The 25,865-nt window shown below is 42.3% G+C and overlaps 1 protein-coding gene across 1 annotated transcript in view; it reads left to right on the top strand.

The window, feature by feature from the left end:
- Window positions 1-25,865, top strand: part of Scfd2 (sec1 family domain containing 2) — a 419,781-nt gene that overhangs the window by 389,683 nt on the left and 4,233 nt on the right. The window contains exons 7-8 of the mRNA XM_010640292.3: window positions 7,470-7,604; window positions 22,916-23,035. Coding sequence (XP_010638594.1) covers window positions 7,470-7,604; window positions 22,916-23,035 — 255 coding nt within the window. The remainder of the gene's footprint in view (window positions 1-7,469; window positions 7,605-22,915; window positions 23,036-25,865) is intronic.

Below are 25,865 nucleotides of genomic sequence, written 5' to 3'. Positions count from 1 at the left end.
TCTGCTTAATCTGTTGTACTTTTGGGATTCAAAGACTACAACTACAGGGAAGTTTCCATTTAACCTCTCTAATTGAAGGTTTGTTCTAGATGAACTCTAAATTCCCTTTTAGTTCAGGGTTTGGGGTTCCACTAAATTTGAAAGCCTCTCGATTCGTGTGTGTCCTAGGCTTGATGCAGCAGGGTGAGCACTACATTGGAGGGCACCTGCTGCTTTATCACTATGGTGATTCCTTAGCTTTAGGTGATTCCTTTGCTTCTTTGGGAACCAGTTATTTCAGGCACCAAATGATGGACTAGTCTTAGGTGACCTGCTAGGTTCCAGATCTAAGCAGTATATAAACATTCTGAACCATCAGAAGAATGAAAGTACTTAATAATGCCAAGGTAAGTAAAACAGAAGTTTGTGCCAGCAAAAACATTTATTATTAAAATTCTCTCACTGTTTTCTAAGGAGAGTTACCAAGAATGCTTTGGCTATTAAATAGGAAGATGATATGAGAATCCAAAATTGCAGGGATGAGTGCTGTAAAAAGCTCAAAGGGGAGAATGCATGGAGACTGGGAAGTGTCTGTTGCACAAAGTTGGAGACAGGACCAAGGTTCCTGGTGGCCAAAGATGAACTTCCAAGAAAGAACAGATGTTTCTGGTAGAAAAGATTACGAAGTTTAGTTGTAGGAATCTTCTCTTCCTCTCCATGAAATCTTTAGTAAAATTTACTCCAGTTGTTAAGGCTTTTGATTTCTTTTGATCGTGCTGAGGATGAAACCCAAGGCCTCACACGTGCTAGGTAAATATTCTAGCTCTAAACCATGACCCCAGCTCCTATGAAAGATCCTCAGAGAGTAGACTGTGCTGTGAGTGGAGAGTATGACATAATGATGAGCTCAGCTTCAGAGTGCTGATTCTTGGTGGAAGGTATTACCTAGAGATCCAGGAAGGTCAGGTGACTTGCCATTGGCACATAGTGGACAGGGGCAGATGCTAGGTCCTTGAGACCATCACAATACATCTTCCTCCTGAGTATATGGTTTTCATGGAGGTTCTAGAAGTATTGATTAATGGTCATCTGAAATCACCCACCAACAGCCATAGGAACTGGCACTCAACTTAGAAATGTAAAGATTCCCATGCTTTTTTCAAATATCTGAGGATGTCACTGCCACAAAATATGGATAAACACCACTCAGATCAGTAATATACACAATATTATCATTTTTTAAAAATCAACAATCTTACATACTGTAACATGGATATATTCCAAAAGCATGATGAAATTTAGACCAAAGAATATCTAAATTCAACAAGTGGCTGTTATAGTTGGCAAAGAGAAGATAAACCACTAATTTAATGAGCTCTCTCCCATTATTTGATTGTCACATTACTGATTTGGCTAGTTTCACATTAGCATGTATTAGCTATAAATCTTGAGCTTTATAAGGACAAAGATGAGCTTCTAAACTTACCTCCCTTCTGGCAACTCTGTCACTCTTCAAGGCCTCAGAACCCTGTCTTGCAGTCATGGCCTTTAGAAAATTAAGTCTCCTTTCTCGCATATGTTTCCTCTTAGATTGAGTCAGTAACATCAGCATACTCACCAAAGACCCTAAATTTCAATGAGCAGGAAGTGGGGAGGGGAGTAGGATAATGTATTTGTGTTGCAGGGGTTAAATAAATAATGATACATAGGTATAGTGAAATGGTGTGCAATCATAAATGAATGGGCTGGAGCTAGATACACTGGGAAGGGCTGCATTTGAATCCTTGTTTCAGGGTCTGATTCTTGGGGAACAGGAAGTGGAAGAAACTTCAGACCATGATTGTTGGCTCTGAGATAGGAACATCACAGCAGAAGAACATAGTGGGGCAAAGCTCCTTGGGTTAGAGCAGGGGGATGGGACAAATGACCAGATATAGCACCCAAAGTCACTCCTCCACACCCAGACACACTCAGAAGTGTATTCCACCTTAGATCCCTCTATGAGTAACTGCAGGGAACAGCATCTGACTCATAAACAGTACTATATTTGTAGTGATAGCAGTAGGAAAAATGAAGAACAGAGAGGCTTTCTCTGTCTTCTTTTCAGCCTTCTATCTTTCCCTTTGCCTGGATGTGTGCTACATACAAAGGACAGTCTTCCCATGCTGAATGCCCTATGACTGCTGACTATGGTGACAGGTCTAGTGCTGATACTCTAGTGTGTGACAGGGTTGTGGTTGGAGGTTGTCCCTGTTAACTGTGTCTGTGCAGTAGGGCTTCATGCCTATCATTTCTTTTTGCATATGTCCCAGTTTCATGGGGTGATGAAGTGTAGACTCCTTTGGTGCCATGGGGTTTGATGCACTGCTGCTCCTCAGCTGCAGCATGAGGAAAATATTAGACATGTTTTGGGGCACGGAGCTCATGAGGCCTTCCAGACAAAATGACATCTGGCTCTTGCATGATGGGCTTTGGCACAAGTTTCCAGGACAGAGCTGCACTGGTAAGAGCTCTGCACAGATGCGTGTATGCTGGACAAGAGCATCCAGACTCAGCAGTGCCCAAGGCGGCTTGATTCATCTTGTGCCAGATGAAATATGGCTCTCTGAAGAGTATTTAGGCCCTATCTCTTGTCAGCACTCCCCAACCCTGGCCACCAGCTGTTCATATGCCAGGCTAATCTCTGTTCCTCTTCCTGGTTCTGTCTACTGAAGGAATGAATGTGGGACAGAGAGGACTGAACTGAGGACCAGGAAGAATGGCACTGTCCCAAAGTCTACTTCTGACTGACTCTATGAACTCAAGAAAATTCATTAATGTCTTTGGCCTTTGATTTCCTCATATTGAAGTTGAAGGGACTTCATTCAATTTTTTAAAATTATCTGCTCTGGATAAAAGGATGGGTAGATTGCTGAATGGACAAATAAAACATTTCTAAATCTGTAAACAAACTATTTCTTTTAAGAAGATAAAAGAAGAAAAATATTCATAGTATATAAAAATAAATAAATAAAAATAGGGCTGGGGATTTACCTCAGTGATGCTGCCACCTGCCTCGCAAAAGCAAGGTCCTGAGTTCGATCCCTGGTACCAAAACAAACCCTAAATAAATAAATAGATAGATAGATAGATAGATAGATAGATAAATGGCATGAAATAATTACAAGCATTTTTAAACATTCTGTGCTGTTGCTGGACTGAAACACCCTGTGCTAACCTTGTTTGGGGTGGGTTTTTTTTTGTTTTGTTTTTGTTTTTGTTTTAGAATTTGGTGTTTAGAGGAGGAGGTAAAGGAAAAGAAGAAGCAAGCATATTCAGCAGTAGGACTGACTCCCTGCTTGCCCTACACCAGTCAGCAACAGCAGTGTCAGCAGCCTGCTTGATGGGATGGGGCTCTGGCAGTGTTCCAGGTTTCCTTGGAAACGGGTAAACTGGGCCATCTCTAAAGTACGCCAAATTCTGGAAGGTGCTGGAGTTAGGCTAGTATGCATGCATCAGAATCTGCTGCCATACTTGGTACCAACCCTCAGGGGCAGGGGTTCAGACAATAAAAGTCCTCTAGACAAAACCACATCTTATCTGCCCCACAAAAAGATTAAGTCAAAGACATAGATACGAGTATTTTGTTTTTCATATTCTGTTAAATATGGATTAAGACCCAATTTGTCTTGAAAAGGTATTACTCATTTGAAGAAAGCGGGGGAAAGATAATTTCCACATAAGATCGATTTTGTAAAACTATTTCATGTGTAACAACAGTCAGTTTCCTGAGAGCATAGGACAGGCCACGTTACAACATTCATGGTCATTGCTCACTTTTGCCTTTGTCAGCCCTTTCCTCTATAAAAATAAAATATGTTAAAACATATGTTATACAAGTACATTAAAATAAAAGTAAAAATAGTAGTATTTCATATCAAAATATTACTTTGATCTTTTTCCTTCTGATTTTAAAAAACTAGGCATTTTCACGAGCCCCTAAAAGTAACGCAGGCCCAGGGTCCTGTGTGTCCTCTGCCCAATGGATAAGCTGGCTGTGTCCAGTCTGCCCAGGACAGGCACATGGCTCACCCTTAGAATGGCCCCAGGGACCCATGGCACATGAAGCAGTTGCAGGACTGCTGTCAAGGAGCTGTCCAGCTAGGTCCTGAGCAGTGAGAGGACAGGATTCACTCCAACTGGGTCCAGGATTCCCCTGGCTTAAAACCCTAATATGGGAGCTAATTTCTGGGCTGCAACTCCATGAGCCTGTTCCAGTGCTTCTCCAAGGGACACGCCCAGCTGTTATTCAAGAGTTCTCATACTCAGAGAAGCCCAAAGCTTGAGCTCTCTGTATAACATTTGCACTATTTCCAGTCTAATGCAATTTTCCAAGCAGGGGTCATTTTTGTCGTTGGCACTCTTGCCTGGCCACCTGATTTGACATTCTTTTTTATCAGTTTCCACAAAAACAGGGCTAGAAAGTTAACCAAAGGTCAATTTCTTATGCAGAAGGGGAAAAGGATTTTTTTTCTTTTTGGTACCGGGCATCGAACTCAGGTCCTTGTGCTTGCAAAGCAGTTCACAGAACCACTGAGCTAAATCTCCAGCAAGGATTTATTAATTCGTAGCCTTTTAAGCAACATACCAGTCATTAAGGAAGTAATCATATTTATATTTATATTCCAATTTGACAAAGTGTCTGTAGCAGAGACAATGCTATGTGTTCTCCAAACTCCATTTACTTTTCCTCCTGGTCACACAGTTAAACCACACTTTCCAGATTCCCTTGCAGGTCAGTGTGGATTTGGAATATATCCTGGTAAGTGAACTCTGTGTAGAAGAGGTACATTTTTCAGACCAGGCTCATAAAATCTCTCAAAATCCTCATACTCTCCACTCTGTCGTCATCTAGTGATGAGGTGCAAGGTCTGTGGTGTGGGATTCTAATGCCCTAGGAATGGTAGAGTCACTCAGTGACAAGAACCTGGGTCTCTGAATGATTGTTAGAACTCAGTTCTGCTACTGCAGTTCATACTGGATGGTCATGATATAAGCAAGAAAAAAAAAGAGCAGTGAAAAAAGGAAGAACAAATGTTCCTGAGTTTGTAATCCGCCCGCCCCCCCACAAAAGGTGTACTTACATAGAGTAGCAAGAGTCCAAAAGAAGGTCAGCTTCTAACTGGTGAGAGAGGCCATTGTCAGGCCACACTACAAGAATAGCCACAAGGTAGGCAGGAGCAAGTTCCCACCTGCTCTCCCTGCCTTCCACACTCCCTCCAGTGCCCTTGCCTGTGGAGGAGTCTAACTACCTGGCAAAGAACAAATGTACTCACAATTTGCAGAATCAAAGTCCAACATCACAGAACTGAGGCCAGACTCATGGTCCCTTAGACCCTTAGAGCCACTCATGGTGGTACACACCTGTAATCCCAGAATTTGGGAGGCTGAGGCCTGAGGATTGTGAGTTTGAGGCCAGCTTGGGGTACATAGTGAGACTCTGTGAGTCTGTGTCTCAAAAACAATATGGGAGGAAGGAAGGAAGGGTGGATTTTGAGTGGGCAGACAATAGCTCAGTAACTATCATACTGTATAGAAACATGCTAGTTACAAATTGTTATCATAAAAGAATGCAACTAAAACAAGGTAAGAATAAGTATTATAGAGGTTGATAGGCAGTTAATAAAAACATTCATGTTATTTTCTTGATTATATGATATATTTGACATCCACCACTTTCCTAAATGTTATGGTTTATTTCCTTATTCTAAATAAATGTTCACTAGCTACCTTAAAAAATCAAAATAAAAAAAGATTTCCAGGCTTCCCCAGTAATACACAGTGATCACAAAGTCTCAAGAAGGAAGGTGTTAAGGGAAAAGCACTTCCAAATCTCTCTGCTCACTTCGCAAGGGAGCCTTTTTTCAATGGGCCTGCTGTCCTGGGTTTCATTCCCCAGGGCTTAGCTGAAAGGGCAGAAAGGGAGGGAGGGAGAGCGAGAGACAGAGTATCCCTGCCGCCCCTAATCCCTCCATACCTCCTTCTTTCCAGCCTAATACTTTTTTTTTTGCCACTCTGATGAGGTTGGTTTGTTGTTTTTTTTTTTTTCAATCTCGGTATTGTTTTTATTTGAATTTCTCTTATCATGAGTTTGATACATACCTTTTAAATTTTTTCTTGTCTTATCAATGCTTCTGTTCAGTGTTTCTCCTTCATGGTCATTAATCATGAAATTGCTGGGTGCTTAATGGTCTGTTTGACTAATAAATATGAAAAAGTGGAATCCTCTGCAGAGCAGATGCTATTTCTCCATGCATAGCATCCCCAAGGAATATACCAGCTAAAGACCTAATAGATAGTTATTTTTATATTGATGACCTATATCTTGCTTTATTTCTAAGATATTTTGAAAGAACTGAAATAAAAGAAAAATAAGTAAAAATGCCTGTAAGAAAAGCAAGATGAAAACAAGGATGAGGTCAATACACTAAATATCCGTGGCCATGGTGACAGGAAACTCACATATTTGACCAATGCAAGAGAAAAATAGAGTTCAAGACAGCCTACATCTCAGCAATGCCCTCATAGAACCTGGCTTTTCTCGTATAATCATCGATCATACAAAACGGTGATACAGAGAGTGTGTTAAGAGAAGATAGACCTTCTGCCTCCACCCTGCATGCTCTAATGTGATGCCAGATATGGGCAGAGAAGCAAAGGCAGCAACAGGACCTGGTAGAAGGTGGCTCAGTTAATAAGAAGGAAGGATACAAGAACTTCCAGCAACAACTTAGGGAAAGGGGAGAGAAATAAGTTCAGAAAATACAGCCCTCAGCTACCTCCAAATACAATCTAAATCGGGATGGGTTATTTAGGTCAGAGAAAAGGAAGGCACTTAGTGCCATTTATCAAGCTGTAGGAGCTGCTGTAAACTAACATCGCCCTAATTCCACTGAAATTCCTGTGGCCTGATTTCTTCTCTAACCTTACTCAGATTCCTTTTGTCATCTTAAGTTCTTTTTCTGGCCAAGTCGTATTTGGAGTTGAGCTCTGTAGAGAAAAGAGGGATTGCTGTAAGCCTGGATTTTGACAGTGCCTTGTAAGTAAACATTCAGGCTCCTACGGAGGGGAGCATAATTCCAAGAATGTTCAGGAAAAACTGCCTGCCACCTTCATGTTTATATAAAATGGCAAGACTTTACTTTCCAGCATATTTCATGCATAAAATTGTCGCTTTAAATCTACCTTGAGCAGTTACCCGTACTGTGATTTAAGCTGTGGGGAGAGATATTTGATTAGAAGGTAATGTGAGAGTCAGTAAATAGTGGTAGAACATTGGGGTGAAAGTTTATTTAAAAAAAAAAACCTCAATGTTATTTTATTGTCTTCCACACACAAAAAATCACAGTTCAATATCAAAATTAGCTTTCATTCTTTTGATGAAAATAAAACTATCCTTTCTCCAGACAAATTAGACAAGTGTTTTTACTTAAAGCATTTTGTCTTTCCAGGCATCCTATAAGCCATTGTTGAAGCAGATTGTGGAGGATATATTTAATCTGGAGAAGCCAGATCCTGTTGATATTGAACACATGTCTTCAGGCCTCACTGATCTCCTTAAAACTGGATTTAGCAGGTTTATGAAGGTAAGTAACCATGAAGAGGTAATCCTGAATGTAATGACATTCCCTTTGCTGGCCATGAAAATGCTGGCATCCCATCACCTTGGCCAGTGCCATACAGGTAATGGTTGGTATTTGGGCTCTTCTAAAATCATACAACTTTTGGTTATAAGCAGCCTGCACTTGTAGCCTAATACAACTTCTTCTGACCTGATGGAAGATACAAGACTTTCAGGAGAGCACCATGGGAAACTTTTCTTATGGGCCATAATTTCAACTTAACATGAATCAGTTTACTGTTCACCAGGTAATTAACAGTCCTTTGTTCTTTTTTATGAAAAAATAAAACAAAATTTCATAATCAAATACTAATAGAATAACAGTAGTTATTGTGTATCATTATCTTCAAAGTAATTACTCAGAACAAGACATAAACCAAAAAAGAGTCTTACAAAAAAAGAAACAGATAATAACACTAGGACTTACTATGTAGGATAATGAGCATCCTATGACTAACATCACCCCAAAACCCATTAGGAAATGACTTTTGCTTTGGTCCAGCAGACTCCTAGGTGACAAAAGTGAGAATTTCTCTGGCCTATAGCTGGGGTGGGTCAAAATGACTGCATAGCACTTGAAGTTGGAGTGAAAGAGGGAAAAGAACACAAACAGGATCTATTTTTAACCCACTATAAAGTTTCTAAATATAAAAGGATCTAAACAAGATTACAGGCTGACCTCCCAGGCTATGCCAGGATTTCAGTGGTAATAACTCTTGCAAATAAAAGGATGTTTTGCCAGCTGCAAAGAGACTATGAAATCATTAATTAATCTAGATAGGAGATCTGGACTTTAAGAGTTCAATAAATGCATATCCCAGGAAAACTCCACTCCAAAAGCCAGAGAGAAGACAGATGCCAGACAGTCCGACTCTACACCAAGCAGTAAATGGGCTGGAGCAGACATGCTAGACTCTGTCCTCCACTTCTCAATAACTAGCAACTTCTACTGCAATGTCTGGCTGGTATATTTTCCTTCTTCTTTATTTTTTCCTAATAAAGCAGTACAGATCAGATTCTTAATATTATCCAAGAGCCTCTGTGTTGACTGCAAGCCTGGAGTTCTCCCTGTCCCTTCGTGGTGGCTAGTTTGTACAGAAATTTCAAAAATGTACATACATGGTGTCTAAGCTTCTCAACTTAACACTCTTACCCTGTATTCATAAGTTTGGACTTATCCCTGAAGAGAGACAAACTAAATAACAAGTGTGGACTTTTAGGTTCTGGCCAGTGAGGTTAGGGATGGCCCAATGGCCGCATTTGCAATACAGTGGGCCCTGTGCAAGAGGGTGTGGCCAAGGGTGCAAATGACAGCTTACCCCTTCCTCTACTCAGTTACAGTGTAGAGAGGAGACTCTGGCTCAGCTCATTGTGCCATGATGTTCTTTGGACAGAAAGAACTACTTGTTAGCAAAAGGATTCTGTGATTAACTAAGTTGAGGAAACACTGAGTCAAACAAATTTAATTGCTTCTATGTAGTCCAACATCACAGCACCTTTAACATACTGACAGGCTCATCACTCTTCCAAAGTTGAGCATGGACTGTATTAAGACTTAGTCCATGTTGTACAAGGACTACCCCCGTGCATTTTCTGTCAGCATTCCATGATACAAGAGATGTCATGTTTTAAAGTTACCCTTATAAACTCAGTGTTTTCTACATTTCTTCCTGTGGTCAGGATCTCCTTTGTCCTAATAACACCTTGCCTCAGAGGTATTTGGAGTCATCCTGGGCCAGCACTGGGAAACAGTGTCTGTCTCCATTCAAAGCCCCAGTGTTAACACTCCTGTGGAAAGGCTCTACAGCTCAAGACTGATCTCAGAGGGAAGTGTTCAAGGAGTGGGTTAAGAAGAAGGAATCTCTTCTCCCAGCTGTTGTCAATATCCAGTACTCAACCTTCAGTTATGAGATCTCTGCTCTCAGTGGCCATAGAATCTCATCTGTCCAACGGATGTGGCAAGAGTCTCCCTGGGCTAGCCGCCAGGCTCACCCCAGCACCCCAATGGGGACTTGTTTTATTTCTTAATGGGCCTTGGTAGCTGGCTTTTCCTGCCATTCCTTAAAGAAAGTTATATATAGCCATGTGTTCATGATTTGAACAAAATTGGGATAAGCTCAAACAAAAATAGCCAATAGAGCTTTAAAGAATTAGTTGTAATATTGCAAAGAGCCACTTTTTTGAGATGGAGGTGAAGCCATCAGGAGAGATTTCCATTCTGCTTTAAGACTCTTGGAGAGATGAAGATGTAAGATAGATGGAATCAAATATGGTCATGGATATTTACCTTATTCATTTTCCATTTCTTCCCATGATGCACAATTATAAAGATAACCTGTGATCAACATGTTCCTCAGGGTCAACCAAACTGCTTCCATCCACTCTTATGTGACTCTTCACAACCACCTTAGGAGATAGGTCCTGCTTTACCAGTGAAAAAACCAAGGCCAGGAAATGATGGCACCAGGGTTTATTCAGGTTACTCTTATCCCAAAGCCCATTCCCTTTAACCACATACTTGGCTCCAGGATGCTGCCGGGCATGTTCTTGGATGTTAAATACTCATATGTTGGTAATTCTGGTTTTCTTCAGGATTATTCTTTAGCACAAATGCTTTTCTTTCCTGTTTCTGTGCAACTCACAGATAAAGTCAGTGCCCGGGGTCATCTGCTGATACCCTGTCTGTTTTTCTGCGACTTGGTCCCAGGGCTCATAGAATATACTTGTGCATTGCAGCTGAGTTGCCTCAACACATTGCAGGTCCATTCTGGATCAACAGCCAACAATTTTGCCTATGTCCTTCTTGCTACTTGCTGCTCTGCTCTCTGCCTCTGGAATCTGCACCCTCCCTTCTCACTTAAAACTTACCAGTGCTGAGCCAGAAGGATACAAAGCCATAGAGCCTGATGAGATAGAGTTGTCCACATACAGCTCTTTCTGGGCCTACTGTACTGGTGTGCAAAGGAGAGAATTGTAGAGATTCAACTTCATCTGGAAGGGAGCTGAGCTGCTAGTCTCTCTCTGCTCTGTCTCTGCTCAGAAATGTTTTCATAGATGCTAATTTAGATTACCCGGAGGCAGTGTCTATAGACTATACAGGAGACAAGGATAGACTGAGAACCAATAAGAGACGAGCTGGGAAAGAGCTTACAGTGTATTCCCACAAGATACCCATTGTGTGCCCTCCCGGCAAGGAATAGAAAGAGTATAGGACAGGCTTGTGCGTGTGCTTCAGTGATCTATACCTTTTGTATACATCCCTGTGGCTGCACTTGTGGGTTATATTGTAATTACAGATCAGTCATCTCTCTCCAGGCTAAAGCTCTTCTTCAGACTACTATTTTCTTAATTATACAACCTGATCCTTTGCACAATAGTGGATCAAGTCACCAGTTCAGTGGTTTTAATCCATTTTTTAATTTGATTATTCTCTCATTTTCCCTTTATATATTTAAATTATAAAAATAATATATGCTTATTTTATTAAGAAAAATGAGGCAAAATATGTAAAGAAATATTTACTAACTTATCTTGCACCTATCTAACCTCAAATACCTCCCCCCAAGGGAATAAAAGCTATTAATTCTGTCTACCCAATTGTGTACATACATATAAATAGAAATCCATACATGGAATTGTGGAATATGTAGTTATATTAATGCTGAAAGGATCATGTTACACACATTATTCTAGACTTCTTCTGAGTCAGGAAATGACCTATATTTTGGTCAATATTTTAATATGAACATGGTAACCCTTGCTCTAATTGGATGGATGTAACTGTTCTGCTGTGCTGGTGGGGGACACAGAGGGAGGACTGTTCCCATGTTGAGACAGTCAGACCATTTCCAATTTTTTTGCCACTAAGAAAAATAGTTGCATTAATATCTCCTTGTTTGTATCTTTACATGATATTTTTTATTTTATAAAAGTTTCTCAAAACCACTGAATCATTGATTCATAAACTATGTTCAGTTTTAATGTTACTAATGTATGATAATTTTCTGAAAATTTGTTATAACTTCCACACTTAACACTTATCAGATATGAGATAACCATTTTCCTGCATCCTTAGATTCTCTAAACTTTTTTTCTCCCTTTAAAATCTTAGACATCTAATAGTAAAAATGTTATCTCATTATTGTTCTTCTTGATTACAGTCAGGATTGTTTTTATTCATTAAGTTTATGGGTACATTTTAGGTATACAATATGATGACACTCATCATTGGGAATTTGTACCTTCATAGATATATCTTGGTGTTTATTTTTTTTCCCCATTCCCCTGCCCTCCCTTCATCCTCTCCACCCCTCCCTATCTGTAAAGACTTTGTTTCCATCTCATATTTATTCCTTTCCCTTCTTTCCTTCCCCCTACCTCTTCCCCTTCCCTTTTGGACCTTTTTCTTCCTATTTTACATTATCTATTATACATTTTTATCTTTATTTTTCACTTTCAGTTTCTCATACCTGAGAAACTATTCAGTATTTACACATGTGTATACTATTTATTTCATTTAAGACTATAGCCTCAAGGTGTATCCATTTAGCTATAAATGTCTCTAATTTCGCATTCTTTTTGATTGAATAATACTCTATTTTATAAAATGAAAGAAAAAGAAAAAGACATCTTCTTTATCCAGTCTTCAGTTGGGCAATTGGGCTGCTTCCAAGTTTTAGCTATTACTAATCATGCTACTATAAACATGGGTGCGCATAGATCACTGTGGTATGATTCTTTTAATTCTTTTGGGAAGATACCCAGCAGGGGAATAGCTGGGTCAAATCAGACCTCTAACCCTAGTTTTTTGAGGTATCTCCATACTTATCTCATGTTATTAAAAAGCTTCTGTACAGCAAGAGAAACCACCAACAGTGTGAAGAGGCAACCCACAATGTGGGAAACATTTTTTATCAGCTATTCCTCAGAGAAAGGTTTACTATCTAGAATGTATAAAGAACTTTAAAAAAATCAGACCCCCCCAAATTTAAAGACCCAGTCCAAAAATGGGCATCTGAAATGAACAGACATCTCTCAGATAAAGAAGTAAAAGCATCAAGTAAATACATGAAACAATGTTCAACATCACTGGTCATTCGAGAGATGCAGATGAAAACAACGCTGAGATTCCACCTCATCCCAGGAAGAATGGCTGCTATCATGAAATCAACCAGTAACAAATTCTGGCAGGTTATGGGGAGATAGGCAGGATTTTTAATGGAAAGGAATGGGATAGACTAGATCAGAGTTCATCACAGCCCAGTCACACACATATGATTAATATCCTCTAACCGTAGGTCACACTTGAATGGGAAAGATGGCTGTGAGAATGCGAGGATGATTTAAATCTTGTTCTTTTCTGCATCCTCAGCCAGTTGGCACCAGTATAGGCCTTGCACACAAGAGACACTGACTGAAGATGAAAGAGTAGTCAAGGTAGTCATCGTAGACCTGTCATAGTGTTTATTCAGAAAACAGCACAACTCTAATCCCTCCTATCCATAGGGGATATATCCTGAGATCCCTGGTGGATGCTATACAAATAGCACCAAACACCTCATGTGTTATTTTTCCCTATATACACATAAAAGAATTTAATACTTTTTTATCTTATCTAAGCACACATCATCTACTGTGGCCATAAATTTTGCAGTTTGTAGTCTGGAAGTAAATCTAGCACTCTTTCTCTTTATAATTTCACAGATTTATTCTTACCATATATTTTAGCAACTTTGATATATGATTTTTTTTACTTAGTCAAGAATTTTCATGTTTTAACTTAAGTGAATCACTTTATAAATTCTCGTTAGCATATCTGAATTAACAGCATGAAAATTCTTGTGCTTTGGAGCTATTATTAAATAAAATAAAGGCTGCTTGAACACGTGCCCTGTGATATTGCCACTGTTGGCCTGACAACCCAGATGGGTACTAAGTGGCAAACAGGTAGGTAGCATGTCCACTGTGGCTACGTAGGACAAGAAGCTGTTTCATACCTGGGTAGGATGGAGCACGATAACACAAGATTTCCTCAAACTGCACAGAATTGCATGCAATTTAAAACTTACAAAATGTTTATTTCTGGAATTTTCCATTTCATATTTTCAGATGATAATTGATTGCAGGTAACTAGAACCATGAAAAGCAAAACCTAAGATGAAGGGGGAGCTACTGTATGGCCCTAAAGCCCGAAGCTACATTTCAACAATTAAAAAAACAAGTGACAGAAAGGTAGCAGCCCTTTGGTCAACTCCAGTGACCTGCAGAGGAGGCTCTGACCCTCCTTTGCAGCATCTGCTAATCAAGGTGAGGCTGGTCCTTGGTTCATCCAGCAGCCACCCACCTTGTTCCACCCACCCTCATGCACTGATGTGCACCGAGGAGACAGAAGCCTGTCTTCCCTCTTGTCAAAGAAAGTTGAAGATCTCATCTCTTTCAACACTGGCAGCACAGAAATCTTTTATTCCAACCTGTTAGTCACCTAGGAGAACAGAGCAGAAGCAGAGCGACTGATTTTATGGGCTGAGAAATAAAATTAGTTGAGAGGAGAAAGGTCCTAACAGAGTGGTCAGATAGAAGAATGAGTTATACCAGGAAAGAGGTAAGATTATCTTGTCTGCTTAACATCTCTGTTTTTAAGTTTGATTCTATAGATAATAGATGGCTACCTCTTTTATATGTGTTCCTCACCCATCCCATACTTGCTGCACTATCTTCATCCTGCTGCTTTCTTACAGTACTGGCAATAGAGAGCAGCACATCACATCCAGAGTCAGGCTGTCTGCAAGAGAACCCAAGCCCCCCACCACACACTTATTATCTATGCGACCATTGCTAACTTCATCGTGCCCAAGTTTCCCCATCTGTAAAATGGGGATGGTAGTGCTAAGTACTTTGAAGAACTGTCAAAAGAATTGAATGACTGAAGACGAAGCACTCAAAGCAGTATCTGTCTTATAGAAAGCAGTATGTAAGTGTTTGGTGTTCTTTTTATGAGTTTGTTATCCCTGCCAGACTGACTCTTGAGAACAGAGCCACCTAGAACATCTTTTGTCTTAGTTACTTTCTCATTGCCAAAAAACAATACCCAACACCCACAGCCTACAGGAAGAAAGGCTTATTTTTGGCTCACAGTTTGTAGAGGTTTAGATCCATAGTTAGCTGATTCTAAGGCAGGATGGCCAAGCAGAGGAGAAGGAGCTTATGGCAAGATGGGAAGAAGCAGAACGACAGGGCAGGGGTACCCTTCCGGGCCACACCCCCAGTGACCCACCTCCTCCTACCAGGCTTCGCCTCCTAACATCATCACATTTAGCTATAAATGCATCAGTGGACCACCCCCTGATGAGTATCACACCCCCATGATCCAGTCACCTCCCAAAAGTCCCACTTTGAGGACTTGAGATACAGATTTTAATATCTTTGTAGCTCTGTAGGTAGCCAGTGCTCAGGCATTTGGTGCACACAGTATAATTGCGGGTAAACAAGTGAATGAAACAGAAGACCAAGTCACAGCATTGCCAAGTTTGGTAGCAATTCGCTCTTGCAAGAATGACATAGAATTGAGCGCTCTTCTTTTGTTGTGTATATGGAACCCATGTTCAGGAGGCTGTGATATGATTTTCCAGACACTGTTTTTCTCTCCATTGTGCATCTAACTTGATTTTAGTTTTGGGGGACATAGACTATCCCTCCTGGAACAAGCTGTAGGAGAAATAAAATGCTGTACAAGTACCAGAACAGGAGGGATCAAGACATAGAGGCCAGCCAGAACACAGAGGCAGTGCCCGAAATAATGCAAGCCCCTGACTCCCCCAGAGTACTTGAGCAGTGCAGTTTCTGTGCCGTGGGAGAGAGCAGCTCTCCTGGTTTGCTGCTGTACCTGAGGTAGTCTGAGCGCTGTAGCAAATGGGGACCTCCATCCCAGATGCTTGGACAGCTCACAGCACTCAGTCTTATCATGCATACTTCTGTAGGCAGCAGTGGCTAATAAAAATGCCTGTGTGTCTAAAATTCTGTATCTAAGTCTCTAAGAGCAGGGAGGTCAAAGTTGGCTGGATTTGCCCTTAGGACAGTCAGGACTTCATTTGCATCATACTACACCTTGATGGACTACTTTGTCTGCAGTGCTTTCCTGTATAAATCAGTGTCCGGAGAAATATTTCATCCCCCCTTGTGGTTATCTATTGCTGCAAAATAAATCATCCTGAAATATTGGCTTAAAATAATGTTGAGTATTCCATTTGCTTGTGAATCTGCTCTTCAGACAGAGCTGGCTCAGCAGGGCAGGATTCGCCTTCCCTTCGTTCACACGGTCAGGAAGTTGATGTTAAGAGCCTGCTAGTAGCACAGCCAGGCCTGTGGGCACAGGCCTCAGTTCCTCCCATGTAGGCCTGTCTCACAGGCTTCCTCCTAGCATGGCAACTGTGTCCCAGGGGCAAGAATCCAGAGAGCCAGGTGGAAGGAGATTGAATTTTATGGCCTCACCTCAAAAATCACATAGCGTGATTTCCACAGCACCCTGAATGCTGAAGCCTACTCAGTTTTAAGGGGAGGAAATGTACAGTCTTTTTCTTGAATAGAGACCAAGAGGGGATCTGAGGAAAGAAGGAGAGGGGAAAGAAGGAGGAAAGGAGAGGGGAGGCTGAGGAGGGAAGAAAATAAGATTAAGATGTGATATGTTTAGGTACCAATTCCCCAAGTTGGATGACATGCCAATAAAATATATACTAATAAAAATAATTTTAGAAAGGAAAAAAAATGAAAAGCAGGAAATATTGTCATGGTTACTTTTGTAAAACATAATCTGCATTCAACCTAAACACACAGTTGGTTCTTCTGCCCAGCAAGGGCAACAGCATTTGACTAACTCTTGGAGTTTTCCCTCTGATCTAGGAGACATTAAAAACTTCCATGTTCTGACGTAGTTTCAAAATACATGAGCCCAGAAAGGCTTTAATATTGATCAGCCTGCTTGCTATTTGTCCATAGTGTTTTTTAATAATGTAATCAAGAAAGAAAGAAAGAAAGAGCTTCCTGCAAGGAAACAGACTTGAAGCTTTCCCCCTCCTGTATTTGTTGGTAAACTCAGTCTGCCTATAGGCCAGACAAAGCCTATAAGCCTATAAGCTTTGGAGAAGAGCGAGGATGTCCACAAGATCATTCTTCCTGCTGTCCTGAGGAAGCCTCAAGTCAGCTGGGTGCCCTTCTCAACGAGAGGATAGATTAGTGGCTCACCACATATTCCTGTCAGCCTCAAAGGGCAGCCAGGGAAGCCCGTGGGAGGTGATCCTGTCACACCAGGAGAACTGACTTCGTCAGAGCTTGACATTCCTTAACCAGCTTGCTCTCTTTCAAAAGTTCTTTTGCGCAGAGCACCTTGAGCCCCTTAGAGAAAAGCTTGATAGTGATCTAATAAATGAATCAAAACAGACCTTACCCTTCTCTCTAGAACATTAATTTAATTTTAAAACTATCATGTCCAATAGGCAGCACTTTTAAAGTGTGTTTCTGGAATTTGTGGTTTGGATTTCAGTCTCCTGAAAGCAATATATTTTATATCTACTCCATGTGTTTGGACTTCAGCTTGTTTTGACTAAAGAACATGATTTGTCTAGATGTTTTCTCTGCTGGAATCAGCATGAAGAGGCTGGATTTTATCTAAAACAGCATGAGGCCCTTTTACCTCCTTTTCTGGGTGCTTTTTAAGAAGTTTTTGCTGTTGTTATGCCATTGCTTATATTGCTATGATTAATTGAAAAAAAGAGATTTATAAAAAATACTCAAAGAAGCCCCACTGCTTACCCTTCGCCATGGGTCTGAGCTGATTTGATAGCTATACAGCTTAGAGATGGAAGGATGCTGTGGGTAGGCCCAAAAAGTTTATGTGAGGCAGTAATAGTTGGAATTCTTTCAGTTGCAACTAACATGCCAATAAATTGCAGTAACTTTAAAAAGGACAGTGTATTATGGAGACCAAAGTGAATCCAGGGAACCCAAGGACAGCAGTGCAATCAGTGGGCATCAGGAAGGATTGGACTAAGAACTAGAAAGCCACCAAGAATGCAGGCAGTCTGTAAATCTCATCTATCCTGCAAAAGATGCTGGACAGTGCTCCGAATATTGTAGGTGCTAAATAAATTAGTTGAATGTATGGCTGAGTAGCCATGCCACAGCTTTTGGTTCTTAAAAGAGCAGCTTTGATGGAACCTCATCTGACCTAGAGCAAGTTTTGATTACCCAGGAAAAGGCTGTAGTGGGCCTAGCTGGATTCAATTCTCTGACCAACAAACCATGGCTGAGCAGCAGGATTGCACTGTATCTGCAGGGCTGCCAGACCCACTCTCAGACCATGTGGATGAACAAGAGCGCTGACTTGTGGCTACACAGACACCTAGGCCATTGTACAGCATAGGTGAAAGGTACTGTAGGACAAAGGGTAAAAATGCTAGGCTTTGGGTGGATCTCACATCAGCCCATTTAACTGTGAGGGCTGGACATACCTTGGAGGTTATCTGACCAGCTCCTTATTATTCTCACAAGACAAAGACAAGAGTCAGAGAAACTTGGCATGGGGCCACTATACTTTATGGCATTTCTGACAAGAAGAAAACATCACAATTTTCAAGTTTGTTGACTAAATAAGTCCTAGAGTTCCTCTTTGCAACAGTCTATACCCATTGTTTATATTTTCTTAATTATGCTGCATTCCAGAAGGGTTTGATTTGTGCCTAACATTAAATATATTCCATAACTCCTAGTAAGCTGGATTTTGGAACAAATCCAGAAAAAACAAAAACCTGGCTTTGGCAGTCTGTATACTTTGCCTGACAGTGAACAGTTACTGATGCATCTCTTGTTTGATAGTAACTGTTTGGGTTAGAAAGAAATAGACATCCTCCCTGCTGTGGCATAGCTTACATCATGTAGCTTACGGTTTGTTGTGGAAATGGACAAGAAAATTGGGGATCACAAGGAAGAGAGAAGTGAGAGATGAGAGCACAGAGAAGATGGAGCTCTGTCAGCATCTGAAGAAGATTCCCAAGGGCTTTTCAGACCACAGGGAGTCAGAACAAAATGATGACATGCAGGAATTTTAGGTAGCTCCAAATGGCTGAGGTCTGGGTGGCATGTAGAGACGTAAAGGATATGAAGAAAAAGATGAGCAAAAGCGAGATCAGTATGGGCTAGAGGTTTGAAATTTGACCAAAATTATGAGGTACTATCGAAAGACTTAGGAATTCTGACAACTTTGCAATTTATGCAGATTTCCCTGGCAGCACTGAGAATGGGGAAAACAAGGCTGGCTTGGCATCAGGTTGGGAGGGAAGGTGAGGAGAGGTGAGTCTGAGCTCAGGTAGGGCTGAGGGAATGAGGGTGCTGATATGGCACTGGTGGACTCCACTGGACTGGGTATCCATTGGATGTGATGGTAAACGAGAGGAAGGTCGTCCAGACCCGTTGGCCTGAGAAGACTCTGACAGTGTTGACCCCGTCACTATCTCTGATCAGGAAGCAGGACTGGAGCAGAAAGTATCCTGCATTTCAGGCTTGTTGAGTTTGGCAGCGTATGGGACAGCTGTGTAGTTCACCACTGTGGCAAGCTGGAGCCATTGGCCTGAGTGTGGAACTGAACTGTAGGCAAGGATGGAGCTACCCAGAGAGGTGCTGGGAGAAGACCAGGCAGGAACAAGCAATGAATGGAGCAGTTCTCTTGAAGCAAGAGCACCATCTGAGGAGAGCCCAGGAAGAAAGGACAGATACTAGGAAAGCCCAGAAATGAAAGGGGGCTGTGGAGAAGTTTTAGGAAAAAGGAAGTCATGGAGTGCAGCAAGAGTAGCAGGGAGGCCAAGCTTGGCAACTGAGCAGCCCTAGCAGCATGGAAGTCTTGTGCAATGTGACTACATGAGAAGGTCCCACGACCACTTGGTGATCAGCTGCCATTTCCAAATACTAACAGTGAAAGTTCTAAGAGAACAAAGCTAGTAAAAATGCTTTTAGTTTGAAGAATTTGCTTGTAATGGCAGTGTGTGGATTGCAAGGTAGAAGATTTACAGCCCAATGGTGAGATAGATGGTTTCCACTCTTGAACCTCTACCCATCATCAAGATGGTGACCTTGAGCTAAGTTATTTTACCCTACATGCTTCAGTGTCTTTATCTGTAAATTAGTGCTTGCCCCACCCCTGCTTGTTTTTCCTAGATAGCACTTATCACCTTCTGCAATTACCAGTGTACTTACTACTTACTTTCATTTTCCACACACTAAAATATAAGGTGTATGATAATGGAGGTTTTCTGTTTGGCACACTGTGAATCCCCAAGGCCTCGTGTAGTGTCTGGCCCCCATACATATTTGTTGAGTGGATGGATAGATGAATGAATAAGAAACATAGCACTAAACATGAAGTGTTTAGCGGCAGGGGTAGTGTTGTTATTCACTCCAGCTGGGATAAAAGCCATTACCAAGGACCATTGTTAAGTCAGCATAATCAGCCCAGGGCCTAGTGCCTTTTGAGGCCCAACCCCCAGTTTCTGCTTTGCACAAAGCACTGTTCATTGCTGGAAAGTGGAGGACCTCACCTTGGCTGCTGCAGGGACAAGTGAATCACAGATGGAGAGAAACTGAAGGAGCACATGTGGGAGAGGAATGGGCAGTAGGATTCTTAGATAGAACTCCTGGAAAGCTCCCAGAAAGCCTTCTCTTGACAACCCTGGCCCTGGCAGACAAATCGGGACATCAAAGAGTTCTCCCCAAGCCCACACCTACAGAGAGGTCCTGCAGACTCCACTGAAAGGGCCAGGATGTTGTGGTGACAGGAAACCATTTTCTCTGACCAGAACTGATGTCTTAAAGACACAAGCAGTGAAGGTTGAGAAAAATGAAAGAAAGATCACTGACTTGCTTTATTCATCTGTGCATTAATGATGGCAAAAATGATGCCTAAATCTTTCATCTTCAAAGTGCATTGCACCATGAACCAACGTGCATACTGGACTCAGCTGTGCACGGCTGGTTATGCAGAATGTGTTGTTCAGATGGAAAAGGCTCCACTCCCCTGCAGCCTGCTAACTTGACACACTCGGAAAGGAAAGTCTGGCATCGAGACATAAATCTAAACTAAAATCAAAATAGCAAACACCCACATGCATTAACTGGACCCATTTACTTTTACCCAACCAATACTCTTTCACTCCTTAGCCCCAGGACATAGTTCTTTGTTGTTACCATTCATTTCTTTTTTCCTTTTTAGGTTTTTTCTATACGCCCTCCCAAGTACATCCCAGCCATGTACTTTAGATTCCAGACCCTCTTATGGAAAGCATATGTTTTAAGGAACATATTGTACCATGTTGAAGCCTGGAGCCAATTGTATTTCTATTCCAGGATTAAGTGAGAAGCAACAGTTGTTTGTGTGGCTGGGAGGAATCTCAGAGTTAGTTGGGCTGCCAAAAGAACTATACATAAAACAGAGTTTCCAAAAGGTCTTTAAAAATAGAAGGGTATCTCTTGTTGACCTGTGTGCCAGTCATTCATTCATTCATCTACTTTGTTCCTGTAACACATACTGAAAATTTACCATGTGCTAGTTGCATGCTTAGTGTTGACAATACAGAAAAGTGTGCTCAGTTTCTGGCCTCCAGGAGCTCCGAGTCTGGAGAAGGAAGCAGTTATATCTGGACAGCAGATGGGTTTACCAAGGCCAGATTCCAAGCACAGTCTGACTCCTGTCATGGGCAGGAGTCAAGGGATGATGGGGGAGAATTTTTCAGAGGAGAGGGGGTGCTTTTAAGAGAGAATAACAAGGGCTGGGGATTTAGCTTAGTGGTTCCTCCTCCTGCCTCGCAAGCACAGGAGGACTTGATCTGGGAGATGGAAGAGACATCAGATTCTAAGATGATTCCTGTTTGTGTGGCTCAGATGACTACAAAGGTGATGCTGTTAGAAATTCCAAAGAAGGGCAGATTTGAGAGAGAGACTGAATATTAAACTTGAAGCCTGTTGAGTTTAGGGATCTGGCAAGGCATCCAAGTGATAATGTACAATAAGCCCCATAAAGATGCTTAACCTGAAGACATAGATGTGGGAAGTATGTAAATGATGGTTGAAGGCAGATAAGAAAATGAACCCCTCGGGGATGTTGTGTTAAGTGAGAAGAGCAAGGGTCCAAGGATGGAGCCACCAGCAATACTGACATTTAAAGGGACGACCAAGGAGGGAAACCTGTAGAGAAATCTAAAAAGAAACAAAATTAGAAAGGTGGAAAGAACAACTAAGAGAGTGTTATCATGGTAGCCAATAAGGGTATAAATGCCACAGAAATTTCTGTTAGATGGAGGCAGATATCCATTGCCTCCTGCACTATAATGGGCAATTCCAGAGGATAGTGGGGCAACAGCAGGGTTGCTGTTGATGTATAGTATATGGAGTCGAAGTGGTCTACAATGGTAGCCAAAGAGAGGAAAAGAGCAGGATGTTCAGAGGGGATAAGTAGTTGAGTATTTCTTTTTTAAGATGAGTTTTGTAACTCTTCCTACACCTACCTGTTCTGAAGATCTTTAGATTCCTCCCTCCCTCCCTGCCTCCCTCCCTTCTTTCCATTCCCTAAGCTGCTCACAGAAAACTAAAAAGATAGTTAGAAGGCATGCCTGATATCCTGAGCTTTCCAAAGAACCCTTCAGATAAGTTGAGCTTTAAGTCCACGCTAGGCTATAATCTCCTTGAGATCGGGCTCTGGCGCCCTTCGCCTTGGTACACCCCTCCTCCATTACCTGCCAAGAGCTCTGTTCATGGGCATTTGTGTAGCACCTGGCCTGTGCCAAAAACTGTGTAGGTAAACTGGGAGCTGAGCAGTGAGCCAGGCAGATGCAAGACCTGCCCTGGTATCTAGTCAAGTGTGTAGAGGGGACAGCCAGCAAGGAAACCAGCTCACAAACAAAAAGAGTATCCATGGGGTATTTCCATGAAGGAAATGAACATAACTGTATGTCAAAGAAGGAAAGCAAGTTTATGCTGAGACTAGAACCAATATGAGGAATAAATGGTCCCTCGGACTTCTCTTGTGCCTTGGCTTAAACTTTGGTTTCAATACATCTTTATTTAAAGATCTGTAAAAAGGTGCCTTGTTCTACATTGTCTTGGCCAGTGAGTTTACTAAGCACTATCACTCCTGATGGCTAGTAAATCACAATCTCCATGAAGTTTGTTTCCCCCACCTGCTTGATGAGGGTAGCAGCCCCAGGGCTCCGTCTGATTCCGGTGTTGTCCATTTTACAGGTGAGCCGGCCTCATCCTGGTGACCACCCCCTCCTGATGCTCTTTGTGATGGGTGGCATCACAGTCTCCGAAGCCAAACTGGTCAAAGACCTTGCGGCATCCCTGAAACCAGGAACCCAGGTACTGAGTTGTGGGTGATGTAACAAGAGTCTGGAGTCAAGAACGGGAAGGTCCGGTGAGGGCACTGGCCTACCTTCCTTCTCTCCTACCTGCCGGTGCGTGTGTCACACTCTCCTGCCTGCCTGAGGACTAGTCATCCTCCTGGTTAGACCCAGGCTGACACCCCTGGCCACCTCTACTCCTCACCCTGGCAGAGTTCACCGTGACAGATTAAGCTCTCAAGCTTAGCAAATGAGCACAAAGTGAAATCCCTGTTGTGTGCAAAATAAACTCCTCTGCAGATAAGTGCGATAGGGAGGAGAGAGGTGGGGAGAGGAGGGGAGGAAGGAGAGCTCTCTTTTTCCCAATCCTTTCCTTGGAGAAAGTCTTCTTTCCTGACTAAAAAAGTTCTCATCCCCTGGCTCGACTGAGGAAGGCACCTCCTGAAGGCCACCCAAACAGCCACAAGAGTGCGATGGGTGTCTCCTCAAGCTTCCGCAGCACACCTGTGCTGGGCACCAGTCCCCTCTCCTCACTTGCTTACTTCCTGGTGTGGGGCTCCGTGGCCAGAAAGCTCTGGCCAGCTTTGCAGCTAGATGGTGGCCATAAGGCTAGCAGAAGCTGATGATTGTGAGAAGAAAATAATAGGAAAGAACTCTCCCAGGAAATACTGGGGACATTGAGCTCAGAAAAAAGAGAAGGCCAAGTGGCCGAGTGGGCACCCTGCCATCCCCTGCTTTTCATAGATGGCACAGGCATGTCACCCACCCACACTTTCATGTGGTTCTATGTTTCTGCAGTTGAATGTTTTGTGAGGATGGAATTTTTAAAAAGTAGACCTAGAAATATGCTCCCACACGTGTAATTTTCCACATGACTTTAGGGTTTCAAGGAGACCTCATACTTGCCTCCAGGTTATTTTTAAATTGATAGGAAACCCCATGTAGGAAGATTGGTGACACCACCACCAACAGCAACAACTACAAAATCAGAAGGGACAAAGGCAAAAAGATGATCTGAAATGTCACACACTGAGAGCCCGAAGCAGAGCACACTGGGATCTCTGGGACAAAGTGGCAGCAGGTCAGACAACTCACAAAAAGCTTTCTAGAATGGCTAATCCCACTGTGGCACCATCCAAACCTCTTCTGTGTTTAACACAGGTGTGTGTGCAAGCAGGATCACATAGAGCCGCAACTGTGGTATGCACTCAAAAAACAGTTATTCGTGCAGATGAATATGAGTGTTGGTGCCTATGCCTACATGATTTACTTTAGGAAAGAATCTCCCCAATTTGAAAGAAAAGGAAAGAAAAAATTACTCCTGCTCCCTTTGATTCCCCATTTGATTTGCTTTCTCCTATCCCTCCCTCTCTTTTCCCTCATTCTTCTCTTTGGTGAGTTTTGCTTTTTCTTCTTCTCTGTTAGAAGTCAGCAGAGGGTTAGGAAGTCCAAATCCTAGCCTTCTCTGCTGCCTCCGCATTCAGCAGAAATAGAACAGGAAGATGCTGGCACCTGCAAATTACAGTGGAAGAGGCGCAGAGGAAGCCAAGTGTGCTGGGTGACTGCTAGGGCTGGGCTGTTCCTGCTCAGTGTGGGAGCAGGCTGAGCACAAGCACTGAACAGTCCCTCTTCCTGCCACCAGAGCGGAACGCCAGAGTGGGGCCTGGCAGCTGCTGAAGGCACTTGGTTCCTTAGCTTTTGGGAATCTTGTGTCCTCCACCAGCAATTTTTATGTCGTATTTCTGCCTTGTCCCAGATGCCTGTTGTTGATGGATGAGTTTCATCTTCAATTATTCCATAGTGGAACTGCTTGCTATTAGCAGCACTTGGTAGCATGTAAATCATAGTCACCTTGACTTAATTTGTACTTTTCGATAAAAAATGTTCTGGATGTGCTAAATGCCCTGTTTCTCCTGTTAAGTATAAAATCGACCTGCAGTCAGCAAAGATTCTCTCCACACTAGTAGTTGTTGTGGAAGGTGCTCCAGTAGTAGATGGTACAGGACAGTGCGGTGGACGGCCACTGCTCGGGGCCTGGGCAGTACCCTGTGTGCTCCACCTGGGGAGGAGGCTGCTTCTGCAGTCGGGCTTGGCAGGTGCTGAGTGACGGTGGGACGGCCAGGAGCTGTGTGTCGGGGTTACAGTCAGCTGACTCCTGATCCCAAATGATACCTAGGCCTGAAGTGAGGAGAAGAAACAGCAAAACTCACCAAAGAGAAGAAGGAGGGAAAAGAGAGGGAGGGATAGGAGAAAGAAAAGGATAAAGACACAGAAAGGGGAGAAAGAGGAATAGAAAACTCGAGCACACACAAGCTATGTGGTGGGCAAAGAATGAAGGCCAAACCTGGGTGTTTCCATCAGGCTTCAGTGGCCTGAGAAAAGGCTGGTCTAGCAAGACACAGTGGTACACACCTGTGACCCCAGCACTCTGGGAGGCTGAGGCAGGTGGATTGCAAGTTTTAATCCAGCCTAGGCAACTCAACAATTTAGTAAGACCATGGCTCAAAATAAAAAATAGATGGTTGGGGATGTAGCTTGTCATGAAGGCCATGGGTTCAATCCCCAGTAACCACAATAATAATCATGATAAGAAGGGGAAAGAGAAGAGGAGGAGAAGAAGGAAAGGCAGTTCTCTGAAAGGAATTCTCTAAAGTTTAATATCACAAGTTAGATAGCTCCAGTTAGAAATTTTTGATTTCATCTGATAGGAATGTTTTAGGCTGTTCTGAATGTTTTCAATTTTTGAGGGGGGCTCCCCACATTTGCAGCCCGTTTTAGAATTTAACAAACTATGTTAGCCCGATGTAGAACCAGCTATAGTTGAATTAAAAAAAAAAAAAAAAAAAAAA

This window comes from Fukomys damarensis, unplaced genomic scaffold, assembly GCF_012274545.1.
Source record: "Fukomys damarensis isolate Sample0158 unplaced genomic scaffold, DMR_v1.0_HiC HiC_scaffold_35, whole genome shotgun sequence".
Taxonomy (NCBI): domain Eukaryota; kingdom Metazoa; phylum Chordata; class Mammalia; order Rodentia; family Bathyergidae; genus Fukomys; species Fukomys damarensis.
Note: the sequence above shows the minus strand (reverse complement) of the source record. Positions and strands in the feature narration are given on the sequence as shown.